Source organism: Ascaphus truei, chromosome 9 (genome assembly GCF_040206685.1).
Source record: "Ascaphus truei isolate aAscTru1 chromosome 9, aAscTru1.hap1, whole genome shotgun sequence".
Classification (NCBI taxonomy): domain Eukaryota; kingdom Metazoa; phylum Chordata; class Amphibia; order Anura; family Ascaphidae; genus Ascaphus; species Ascaphus truei.
Genome location: NC_134491.1, coordinates 49,194,839 through 49,209,054, shown reverse-complemented (window position 1 = coordinate 49,209,054; position 14,216 = coordinate 49,194,839). Strand labels below are relative to the sequence as shown.

At 44.7% G+C, this 14,216-nt stretch overlaps 1 protein-coding gene across 1 annotated transcript in view; it reads left to right on the top strand.

Annotated features, from left to right (window-relative positions):
• Nucleotides 1-7,176: 7,176 nt before the first annotated feature.
• LIN52 (lin-52 DREAM MuvB core complex component) overlaps nt 7,177-14,216 on the top strand; it is a 53,743-nt gene continuing 46,703 nt past the window's right edge. The window contains exons 1-4 of the mRNA XM_075614732.1: nt 7,177-7,330; nt 9,324-9,398; nt 10,627-10,664; nt 12,382-12,448. Of these exons, the coding sequence (XP_075470847.1) occupies nt 7,312-7,330; nt 9,324-9,398; nt 10,627-10,664; nt 12,382-12,448 (199 nt within the window). The 5' untranslated portion in view covers nt 7,177-7,311. The remainder of the gene's footprint in view (nt 7,331-9,323; nt 9,399-10,626; nt 10,665-12,381; nt 12,449-14,216) is intronic.

Below are 14,216 nucleotides of genomic sequence, written 5' to 3'. Positions count from 1 at the left end.
TCATTGGCTGTGAAGGGCACGGCCCCCTCTTTCCTGATTCCAATTGGTTAAACCACTCAGCTGTTCGAACATGTCAAGCGCTGAGCTTGGCACCGCCCTCTCTACGCCGGGATTGGTTCGCTCACTCTGGGTACAGCATGTAGGACGCTCTCTGATTGGCTATCGTTTCTCTTAAGTTTTGCGTCACACTGAGGGGTCAGAGTATTACAATGATCACAACCTGAGTAATGAGTGTTACCTGGGGAATGTGTACCATGTTACTCAGAGCACATTATTACTAGGGGAATGTGTACCCATGTTACTCAGAGCACATTATTACCTGGGGAATGTGTACCATGTTACTCAGAGCACATTATTACTAGGGGAATGTGTACTCATGTTACTCAGAGCACATTATTACCTGGGCAATGTGTACCATGTTACTCAGAGCACATTATTACCTGGGGAATGTGTACCATGTTACTCAGAGCACATTATTACCTGGGGAATGTGTACCCATGTTACTCAGAGCACATTACCTGGGGAATGTGTACCATGTTACTCAGAGCACATTATTACCTGGGGGAATGTGTACCATGTTACTCAGAGCACATTATTACCTGGGGAATGTGTACCATGTTACTCAGAGCACATTATTACCTGGGGGAATGTGTACCATGTTACTCAGAGCACATTATTACCTGGGGAATGTGTACCATGTTACTCAGAGCACATTATTACCTGGGGAATGTGTACCATGTTACTCAGAGCACATTATTACCTGGGGAATGTGTACCATGTTACTCAGAGCACATTATTACCTGGGGAATGTGTACCATGTTACTCAGAGCACATTATTACCTGGGCAATGTGTATCCATGTTACTCAGAGCACATTATTACCTGGGGGAATGTGTACCATGTTACTCAGAGCACATTATTACCTGGGGAATGTGTACCATGTTACTCAGAGCACATTATTACCTGGGCAATGTGTATCCATGTTACTCAGAGCACATTATTACCTGGAGAATGTGTACCCATGTTACTCAGAGCACATTATTACCTGGGGAATGTGTACCATGTTACTCAGAGCACATTATTACCTGGAGAATGTGTACCATGTTACTCAGAGCACATTATTACCTGGGGAATGTGTACCATGTTACTCAGAGCACATTATTACCTGGGGAATGTGTACCATGTTACTCAGAGCTCATTATTACCTGGGGAATGTGTATCCATGTTACTCAGAGCACATTATTACCTGGGGAAAGTGTACCATGTTACTCAGAGCACATTATTACATGGGAATGTGTACCATGTTACTCAGAGCACATTATTACCTGGGGAATGTGTACCATGTTACTCAGAGCACATTATTACCTGGGGAATGTGTACCATGTTACTCAGAGCACATTATTACCTGGGGAATGTGTATCCATGTTACTCAGAGCACATTATTACCTGGGGAAAGTGTACCATGTTACTCAGAGCACATTATTACCTGGGAATGTGTATCATGTTACTCAGAGCACATTATTACCTGGGGAATGTGTACCCATGTTACTCAGAGCACATTATTACCAGGGCAAAGTGTACCCATGTTACTCAGAACACATTATTACCAGGGCAACGTGTACTCATGTTACTCAGAGCACATTATTACCTGGGGAACGTGTACCATGTTACTCAGAGCACATTATTACCTGGGAATGTGTACCATGTTACTCGGAGCACATTATTATCTGGGGAATGTGTACCCATGTTACTCAGAGCACATTATTACCAGGGCAAAGTGTACCCATGTTACTCAGAACACATTATTACCAGGGCAACGTGTACTCATGTTACTCAGAGCACATTATTTCCTGGGGAATGTGTACCATGTTACTCAGAGCACATTATTACCTGGGGAATGTGTATCCATGTTACTCAGAGCACATTATTACTAGGGGAATGTGTACCATGTTACTCAGAGCCCATTATTACTAGGGGAATGTGTACCCATGTTATTCAGAGCACATTATTACCTGGGGAATGTGTATCCAAGTTACTCAGAGCACATTATTACCTGGGCAATGTGTATCCATGTTACTCAGAGCACATTATTACCTGGGGAATGTGTATCCATGTTACTCAGAGCACATTATTACCTGGGCAATGTGTACCATGTTACTCAGAGCACATTATTACCTGGGGAAGGTGTACCATGTTACTCAGAGCACATTATTACTAGGGGAATGTGTGCCCATGTTACTCAGAGCACATTATTACCTGGGCAATGTGTATCCATGTTACTCAGAGCACATTATTACCTGGGGAATGTGTATCCATGTTACTCAGAGCACATTATTACCTGGGCAATGTGTACCATGTTACTCAGAGCACATTATTACCTGGGGAAGGTGTACCATGTTACTCAGAGCACATTATTACTAGGGGAATGTGTGCCCATGTTACGCAGAGCACATTATTACCTGGGGAATGTGTACCATGTTACTCAGAGCACATTATTACCTGGGGAATGTGTATCCATGTTACTCAGAGCACATTATTACCTGGGGAATGTGTACTTGTGTTACTCAGAGCACATTATTACTAGGGGAATGTGTACCATGTTACTCAGCACATTATTACCTGGGAATGTGTACCATGTTACTCAGAGCACATTATTACCTGGGGAATGTGTACCCATGTTACTCAGAGCACATTATTACCAGGGCAAAGTGTACCCATGTTACTCAGAACACATTATTACCAGGGCAACGTGTACTCATGTTACTCAGAGCACATTATTACCTGGGGAATGTGTATCCATGTTACTCAGAGCACATTATTACCTGGGGAATGTGTACCATGTTACTCAGAGCACAGTATTACCTGGGAATGTATACCCATGTTACTCAGAGCACATTATTACCTGGGGAATGTGTATCCATGTTACTCAGAGCGCATTATTACCTGGGGAATGTGTATCCATGTTACTCAGAGCACATTATTACCTGGGGAATGTGTATCCATGTTACTCAGAGCACATTATTACCTGGGGAATGTGTACCATGTTACTCAGAGCACATTATTACCTGGGGAATGTGTATCCATGTTACTCAGAGCACATTATTACCTGGGGAATGTGTATCCATGTTACTCAGAGCACATTATTACCTGGGTAATGTGTACCATGTTACTCAGAGCACATTATTACCTGGGCAATGTGTACCCATGTTACTCAGAGCACATTATTACTAGGGGAATGTGTACCATGTTACTCAGAGCACATTATTACTAGGGGAATGTGTACCCATGTTACTCGGAGCACATTATTACCTGGGGAATGTGTACCCATGTTACTCAGAGCACATTATTACTAGGGGAATGTGTATCCATGTTACTCAGAGCACATTATTACCTGGTGAATGTGTACCCATGTTACTCAGAGCACATTATTACCTGGGGAATGTGTACCATGTTACTCAGAGCACATTATTACTAGGGGAATGTGTAGCCATGTTACTCAGAGCACATTATTACCTGGGGAATGTGTATCCATGTTACTCAGAGCACATTATTACTAGGGGAATGTGTACTCGTGTTACTCAGAGCACATTATTACCTGGGGAATGTGTACCATGTTACTCAGAGCACATTATTACCTGGGGAATGTGTATCCATGTTACTCAGAGCACATTATTACCTGGGGAATGTGTACCATGTTACTCAGAGCACATTATTACTAGGGGAATGTGTATCCATGTTACTCAGAGCACATTATTACCTGGGCAATGTGTATCCATGTTACTCAGAGCACATTATTACCTGGGGAATGTGTATCCATGTTACTCAGAGCACATTATTACCTGGGCAATGTGTATCCATGTTACTGAGAGCACATTATTACCTGGGGAATGTGTACCATGTTACTCAGAGCACATTATTACTAGGGGAATGTGTACCCATGTTACTCAGAGCACCTTATTACCTGGGCAATGTGTATCCATGTTACTCAGAGCACATTATTACCTGGGGAATGTGTACCATGTTACTCAGAGCACATTATTACCTGGGGAATGTGTATCCATGTTACTCAGAGCACATTATTACCTGGGGAATGTGTACCATGTTACTCAGAGCACAGTATTACCTGGGAATGTATACCCATGTTACTCAGAGCACATTATTACCTGGGGAATGTGTATCCATGTTACTCAGAGCGCATTATTACCTGGGGAATGTGTATCCATGTTACTCAGAGCACATTATTACCTGGGGAATGTGTATCCATGTTACTCAGAGCACATTATTACCTGGGGAATGTGTACCATGTTACTCAGAGCACATTATTACCTGGGGAATGTGTATCCATGTTACTCAGAGCACATTATTACCTGGGGAATGTGTATCCATGTTACTCAGAGCACATTATTACCTGGGTAATGTGTACCATGTTACTCAGAGCACATTATTACCTGGGCAATGTGTACCCATGTTACTCAGAGCACATTATTACTAGGGGAATGTGTACCATGTTACTCAGAGCACATTATTACTAGGGGAATGTGTACCCATGTTACTCGGAGCACATTATTACCTGGGGAATGTGTACCCATGTTACTCAGAGCACATTATTACTAGGGGAATGTGTATCCATGTTACTCAGAGCACATTATTACCTGGGGAATGTGTATCCATGTTACTCAGAGCGCATTATTACCTGGGGAATGTGTATCCATGTTACTCAGAGCACATTATTACCTGGGTAATGTGTACCATGTTACTCAGAGCACATTATTACCTGGGCAATGCGTACCCATGTTACTCAGAGCACATTATTACTAGGGGAATGTGTACCATGTTACTCAGAGCACATTATTACTAGGGGACTGTGTACCCATGTTACTCAGAGCACATTATTACCTGGTGAATGTGTACCCATGTTACTCAGAGCACATTATTACCTGGGGAATGTGTACCATGTTACTCAGAGCACATTATTACTAGGGGAATGTGTAGCCATGTTACTCAGAGCACATTATTACCTGGGGAATGTGTATCCATGTTACTCAGAGCACATTATTACTAGGGGAATGTGTACTCGTGTTACTCAGAGCACATTATTACCTGGGGAATGTGTACCATGTTACTCAGAGCACATTATTACCTGGGGAATGTGTATCCATGTTACTCAGAGCACATTATTACCTGGGGAATGTGTACCATGTTACTCAGAGCACATTATTACTAGGGGAATGTGTATCCATGTTACTCAGAGCACATTATTACCTGGGCAATGTGTATCCATGTTACTCAGAGCACATTATTACCTGGGGAATGTGTATCCATGTTACTCAGAGCACATTATTACCTGGGCAATGTGTATCCATGTTACTGAGAGCACATTATTACCTGGGGAATGTGTACCATGTTACTCAGAGCACATTATTACTAGGGGAATGTGTACCCATGTTACTCAGAGCACCTTATTACCTGGGCAATGTGTATCCATGTTACTCAGAGCACATTATTACCTGGGGAATGTGTACCATGTTACTCAGAGCACATTATTACCTGGGGAATGTGTATCCATGTTACTCAGAGCACATTATTACCGGTGGAATGTGTATCCATGTTACTCAGAGCACATTTTTACCTGTGCAATGTGTATCCATGTTACTCAGAGCACATTATTACTAGGGGAATGTGTACCCATGTTACTCAGAGCACATTATTACCTGGGGAATGTGTACCATGTTACTCAGAGCACATTATTACCTGGGCAATGTGTATCCATGTTACTCAGAGCACATTATTACCTGGGGAATGTGTACCATGTTACTCAGAGCACATTATTACCTGGGAATGTGTACCCATATTACTCAGAGCACATTATTACCTGGGGAATGTGTGCCATGTTACTCAGCACATTATTACCTGGGGAATGTGTACCATGTTACTCAGAGCACATTATTACCTGGGGAATGTGTACCATGTTACACAGAGCACATTATTACCTGGGGAACGTGTACCCATGTTACTCAGAGCACATTATTACCTGGGCAATGTGTACCCATGTTACTCAGAGCACATTATTACCTGGGCAATGTGTATCCATGTTACTCAGAGCACATTATTACCTGGGCAATGTGTATCCATGTTACTCAGAGCACATTATTACCTGGGGAATGTGTACCATGTTACTCAGAGCACATTATTACCTGGGAATGTGTACCATGTTACTCAGAGCACATTATTACCTGGGGAATGTGTACCATGTTACACAGAGCACATTATTACCTGGGGAACGTGTACCCATGTTACTCAGAGCACATTATTACCTGGGAATGTGTACCATGTTACTCAGAGCACATTATTACCTGGGGAATGTGTACTCATGTTACTCAGAGCACATTATTACCTGGGGAATGTGTACTCATGTTACTCAGAGCACATTATTACTAGGGGAATGTGTACCCATGTTACTCAGATGGCTTTATTACATGGTGAATGTGTACCATGTTACTCAGAGCGCTTTATTATATGGTGAATGTGTACCATGTTACTCAGAGCACATTATTACTTGGGCAATGTGTACCCATGTTTCTCAGATCACATTATTACATGGTGAATGTATACCCCTGTTACTCAGATCACATTACCTGGGGAATGTGTACCCATGTTACTCAGATCACATTACCTGGGGAATGTGTACCCATGTTACTCAGAGCACATTATTACCTGGGGAATCTGTACCCATGTTACTCAGAGCACATTATTACCAGGGCAATATGTACACATTACTCAGAGCAAATTAATACCTGGGCAATGTGTTATGTGTGCATATGTTACACAGAACATATTATTACCTGGGCAGTGTGTACATATGTTACCCAGAGTGTATTTATTACCAGGGCAAAAATAAAGTGCATATATTATAGTGAAAGTGTGATGCTGTTAGAGGGTTCAGGTCACCAAAACGTTGTTCATTTGCAGACTAAATGTCGCTACTGTTTCTTTATAAACATAACATTCCCACTTGTGTGAGTGTTTGGGACACAGATGTTATGCAGGGTTTATAGCAAACACACGGCCCATTGTGGGTCTCTGAGGATGGGATTCGAGTCATTATCTCAACACCCAACAAGGCTGCACCGATAAGGCACTGTCAGCAGCTCTCTGGGTGTACCATCATGGCGACATCAGGACGGGCCTCAGTTCTTGAGAGTATTAATATGGCGGAGCCGCCACAGTTGTGGCCTGCGGAATAGCGAAATCACGTGACTCGCAGCTGCGCGCGGCAATTTCCCAATAGGCTCCAGCCACAGTCGGTGTAAAGATGGCAGCGCTGGCGGAAGGTGAGCGGCGGCGGCGGCGGCGGCGGCGGCGGCGGCGGCAGCGGCAGCGGCAGCGGCAGCGGCAGGAGGAGGGGGGGTCTAGGGAAAGGACCGATAATAATCACTCACACACCGGGTGTTACCTGGAGGCGGAAATGGTACTTGCTGGCACACTAATACTTTGGGATTTCTCATCCAAGGTCCCCAGTCTCTCATCCGTCCAGAAAACCACACAGATGTGACCACTTACACACACACACACTTACACATTTGTATACATACACTTATACACCTATACATACACACTTGTACACCTATACATACACACTTGTATACATACACACTTATACACCTATACATACACACTTGTATACATACACACTTATACACCTATACATACACACTTGTATACATACACACTTATACACCTATACATACACACTTGTATACATACACACTTATACACCTATACATACACACTTGTATACATACACACATTCATATATATATATATATATATATATATATATATATATATATATATATTCAAACGTAAGTTCAGCACACTTTGAAATTTGAGCAAAAGTGATTTATTGCGTGTTCAATGTTCTGATCTCAACTGTGACCATTATCAAGATAAGTGCAGCAAGAATCCATTTTAAAGCCCCACAGTGGAAAAACGGTACGAAGGAGGAAGTGGCCTGTGACTTCAGTGATTGGTGTAATAAAATAAATGGTGTTAAAAAGTGTATATGTAACTATGTGGCATAGGAGTAATAACAATAGTCTGGGATAGTTAATAGACTATTAGACACATCGGTATCAATACAAATGATTATATATATATATATATATATATATATATATATATATATATAAACACACACACACATTCCACATTGGTGGTGACTTGTGGGGGAATGTACCATATAAGGGTATTTGCGTCATAATGGGGAATACCCAAAGACTAAGTTGGGTCATGTATGTCATCAAGAGGGTTGTATTAGGACCGAATAAGGTCACGCGCATAAACAGGAGGATCAGTTTTGAGCATGATGGAAATAGTGGATACGGGTAGAACACAAGCTGTAACGGCAACTAGAGTAAGGTACCTATATCAGAGATCCTGGCAAGTTGTAGTGCATATGCACACTAGTCCGTGGTTATATCAAGTAATTGGGACATAGCCATAGGTTTTTTTAATTAAAGCTGCAGACCAAGCAATATCCTGCATGTGTGTGTGTTTTTTTTACAACAAATAAATCAGTTCTGTGCTATGAGAAAATACTTGTAGCATTTTTTTTAAACAACTCAATGACATTTTTAATATATTATAATCTAACAAGCATTTTTTGTTACTGTAGCAACAATTTACACAGTCACATCCCCTTCCTCTTCTGAAACAGGCTCTGGCACATCCCTTTTTGAGCCCCGCCCTCTCTAGCAGTGCACCAATTGTATCTAGTGCCTGCCTGGTCACATGATCTTCCTCACAGAACTTTGCATCTTTGGTCTTCTTCTGCTGCACTGACTATTATTTAGTGAACCCCCGAGCTGAATCGTCGCTGATGGATCAGCAACTTAGCTAATCACTTATTGTGTGGATTGTATTGATGCACATACTGAAGGGAAAAAACCCATAAAACCCCGGCAGCTTGGACTGCTGCTTTAAAACCCCCTCGTCATGTCGGCCAATAGGAAGCTGCAACGTCATCTGTTCAGGCTTTCTTCCTATTGGTCCGCGTGACATAGGGATTTAAATTCCAGGAAGTACCATCACTTTTGTTACCGGTAAGTATCTCTGAGGTTCAGTTCCGGGTTTCTGTCTTGATACAAACATATGGGGGTCTAGGCCCAGGGGCACTGCTGCATTAGACCCCTCTGTAACATTCTAGCATGAGAACGTGCACTGCAGGTGTTGTGTTGTCTTGGTTATGTAATATTGCTTGAGATCTCGAGTTTACTGGAGGTAACGAAGTTCAAGTGCAGGGAAGTCAGATTTCTCTTGTTATAGGTGCAGATTTGGAGGCTTCGTTATTGAGCTTTGAGACATTGGATCGGGCGTCACCAGACCTGTGGCCAGAGCAGCGTAAGTGATGTACCTCTGCACTATGTCAGCATGTCACTGTGTGGGTGTGTGTCCCTCTGCACTACGTCAGCATGTCACTGTGTGGGCGTGTCCCTCTGCTCTATGTCAGCATGTCACTGTGTGGGTGTGTGTCCCTCTGCACTACGTCAGCATGTCACTGTGTAGGCGTGTCTCTCTGCTCTATGTCAGCATGTCACTGTGTGGGCGTGTCTCTCTGCTCTATGTCAGCATGTCACTGTGTGGGCGTGTCCCTCTGCTCTATGTCAGCATGTCACTGTGTGGGTGTGTGTCCCACTGCACTACGTCAGCATGTCACTGTGTGGGCGTGTCCCTCTGCTCTGTCAGCATGTCACTGTGTGGGCGTGTCCCTCTGCACTACGTCTGCATGTCACTGTGTGTGGGCGTGTGTCCCTCTGCACTACGTCAGCATGTCACTGTGTGTGGGCGTGTGTCCCTCTGCACTACGTCAGCATGTCACTGTGTGTGGGCGTGTGTCCCTCTGCACTACGTCAGCATGTCACTGTGTGTGGGCGTGTGTCCCTCTGCACTACATCAGCATGTCACTGTGTGTGGGCATGTGTCCCTCTGCACTACGTCGCATGTCACTGTGTTTGGGCGTGTGTCCCTCTGCACTACATCAGCATGTCACTGTGTGTGGGCATGTGTCCCTCTGCACTACGTCGCATGTCACTGTGTTTGGGCGTGTGTCCCTCTGCACTACGTCAGCATGTCACTGTGTGTGGGCGTGTGTCCCTCTGCACTACATCAGCATGTCACTGTGTGTGGGCATGTGTCCCTCTGCACTACGTCGCATGTCACTGTGTTTGGGCGTGTGTCCCCCTCTGATCTCACAGTCTGAGAGAATGTTGTGTATAAGGGAATGGACACTCTCAGAGGCCAAGTCTGATAACTCCTTGTATTTGGTCTTCAGGCAATGAGTAAACAGGCTAAAAGTGGGAGGGGGGGGGGGAAGGGAAGGCCAAATCAAAGGGAGATGGTCATCCCCTCATACGCAGCTGAAACTCTGCCTTTGTCCAGCCTTCCTAATAAAAGTTCTGAACGACATGCTGTGTGGCGGGGGGCAGTGCTGACGCTGCGACGGGGGGGGGGTTCTGACAGTACGCGGGGGGGGAGGTTTGGACGCTGCGCGGGAGGGGAGCTTTGGACGCTGCGCGGGAGGGGAGGTTTAGCCGCTGCGCGGGTTCTTACCCTGCTTTCTGCCTTTTAGTTCCAGGTGTTGCAGAGTTTGCCGCTTCTTTCAAAAGTGTATGTATATTTATCTGTTGATTAGTTTTGTTCTTCCTCATTACCTCACTATGACCGGGATTCAAATCCATGGCAGTTACCGCCAGATTGGGCCACGATTGCCCCGCCTCCCTCCCGTGATTGCCCCGCCTCCCTCCCGTGATTGCCCCGCCTCCCTCCCGTGATTGCCCCACGTCGCGGTCAATGCTTCTACTGCTGTTTTACACTATGTTGTTAAGATAATATAAAATAGTTAGTTAGTATAGTATAATATAGGTGCTGTAGCATAGTCTGGTATAGGTAGCATAGTTGGTATAGCATAGTATAATCTAGTTAGCATAGTATAGTTAGCATAGCATAGCATAATCTAGTTAGCATAGTATAGTTAGCATAGCATAGCATAATCTAGTTAGCATAGTATAGTTAGCATAGCATAGTATAATCTAGTTAGCATAGTATAGTTAGCATAGAATAGTTAGCATAGCATAGTATAATCTAGTTAGCATAGTATAGTTAGCATAGCATAGTATAATCTAGTTGGCATAGTATAGTTAGCATAGTATAGTTAGTATAGCATAGTATAATCTAGTTGGCATAGTATAGTTAGCATAGCATAGTATAATCTAGTTAGCGTAGCATAGCATAGTATAATCTAGTTAGCATAGTATAGTTAGCATAGCATAGTATAATCTAGTTAGCATAGTATAGTTAGCATAGCATAGTATAATCTAGTTGGCATAGTATAGTTAGCATAGCATAGTATAATCTAGTTAGCATAGTATAGTTAGCATAGCATAGTATAATCTAGTTGGCATAGTATAGTTAGCATAGTATAGTTAGTATAGCATAGTATAATCTAGTTGGCATAGTATAGTTAGCATAGTATAGTTAATATAGCATATTATAATCTAGTTAGCATAGTATAGTTAGCATAGCATAGTACAATCTAGTTAGCATAGTATAGTTAGCATAGTATAATCTAGTTAGCATAGTATAGTTAGCATAGTATAATCTAGTTAGCATAGTATAGTTAGCATAGCATAGTATAATCTAGTTGGCATAGTATAGTTAGCATAGTATAGTTAGTATAGCATAGTATAATCTAGTTGGCATAGTATAGTTAGCAAAGTATAGTTAGTATAGCATAGTATAATTTAGTTAGCATAGTATAGTTAGCATAGTATAGTTAGCATAGTATAATCTAGTTAAGTTAGCATAGTACAGTGTGGCAATAATGTAAATAGAAATGAACAAATAGCACAGACTTGTACCCGTATAATATAGTTAGCATAGTATAATATAGTTAGCATATTATAGTTAGTATAGTTCAGGGGTGGGCAACTCCAGTCCTCAAGGGCTACCAACAGGTCAGGTTTTCAGGATATCCCTGCTTCAGAACAGGTGGCTCAATCAGTGACCCAGTTGAAGACTGAGCCACTGATTGAGCCACCTGTGTTGAATCAAGGGTATCCTTAAAACCTGACCTGTTGGTAGCCCTTGAGGACTGCAGTTGCCCACCCCTGGTATAGTTAATATAATATTGCACTGCCTTTTCTCTCACGCTCCCACTTTGGGGTTCTTATTTCCCGGCTCTGAGACTTTGTAATAAATCGTTTCTGGGTGCTGTTCCTTACCCCGTTTCTATATACAAACCCCTCTTTATCAGAGACAATGTATTTGATGCTTTTTGGTGGTAAAATCGAAACATTTGCTTTTATCGATTTTGTTTTTCCGTTAGCCAATCACGAGCTCCCCGCCCAAGTGGATGGCAGAACTTGAAAATGATGATATTGACATGCTGAAGGGTAAGAAACCGGTGCCACACACGGCATAGAAGGCTGAGAAGCCGGTGCCACACACGGCATAGAAAGCTGAGAAGCCTGTGCCACACACGGCATAGAAGGCTGAGAAGCCTGTGCCACACACGGCATAGAAAGCTGAGAAGCCTGTGCCACACACGGCATAGAAGGCTGAGAAGCCTGTGCCACACACACACGGCATAGAAGACTGAGAAGCCTGTGCCACGCACGCACACACACACACACACACACGGCATAGAAGACTGAGAAGCCTGTGCCACGCACACACACACACGGCATAGAAGACTGAGAAGCCGGTGCCACGCACACACACACACGGTATAGAAGACTGAGAAGCCTGTGCCACGCACACACACACGGTATAGAAGGCTGAGAAGCCTGTGCCACGCACACACACACGGCATAGAAGACTGAAAAGCCGGTGCCACGCACACACACACACACGGCATAGAAGGCTGAGAAGCCTGTGCCACGCACACACACACACACCGCGTAGAAGGCTGAGAAGCCGGTGCCACACACACACACACGGCATAGAAGGCTGAGAAGCCTGTGCCACGCACACACACGGCATAGAAGACTGAGAAGCCGGTGCCACGCACACACACACACACGGCATAGAAGGCTGAGAAGCCGGTGCCACGCACGCACACACACACACGGCATAGAAGGCTGAGAAGCCTGCGCCACGCACACACACACACGGCATAGAAGACTGAGAAGCCTGCGCCACGCACACACACACACGGCATAGAAGACTGAGAAGCCTGTGCCACGCGCACACACACACGGCATAGAAGGCTGAGAAGCCGATGCCACACACACACACGGCATAGAAGACTGAGAAGCCTGTGCCACGCACACACACACACACACACACACACACACACACGGCATAGAAGGCTGAGAAGCCGGTGCCACGCACACACACACACGGCATAGAAGGCTGAGAAGCCGGTGCCACGCACACACGGGATAGAAGGCTGAGAAGCCTGTGCCACGCACACACACACACGGCATAGAAGGCTGAGAAGCCTGTGCCACACACACACACACACGGCATAGAAGACTGAGAAGCCTGTGCCACGCACACACACACACACACGGCATAGAAGACTGAGAAGCCTGTGCCACACACACACACGGCATAGAAGGCTGAGAAGCCGGTGCCACACACACGGCATAGAAGACTGAGAAGCCTGTGCCACACACACACACGGCATAGAAGGCTGAGAAGCCGGTGCCACGCACACACACACGGCATAGAAGGCTGAGAAGCCTGTGCCACGCACACACACACGGCATAGAAGGCTGAGAAGCCTGTGCCACACACGGCATAGAAGACTAAGAAGCCTGTGCCACACACACACACGGCATAGAAGGCTGAGAAGCCGGTGCCACGCACACACACACGCGGCATAGAAGGCTGAGAAGCCTGTGCCACGCGCACACACACGGCATAGAAGGCTGAGAAGCCTGTGCCACGCACACACACACGCGGCATAGAAGGCTGAGAAGCCTGTGCCACACATACGGCATAGAAGACTGAGAAGCCTGTGCCACGCACACACACACACGGCATAGAAGGCTGAGAAGCCTGTGCCAAGCACACACACACACGGCATAGAAGACTGAGAAGCCGGTGCCACGCACACACACACGGCATAGAAGACTGAGAAGCCTGTGCCACGCACACACACACACGGCATAGAAGGCCGAGAAGCCTGCGCCACGCACACACACACACGTCATA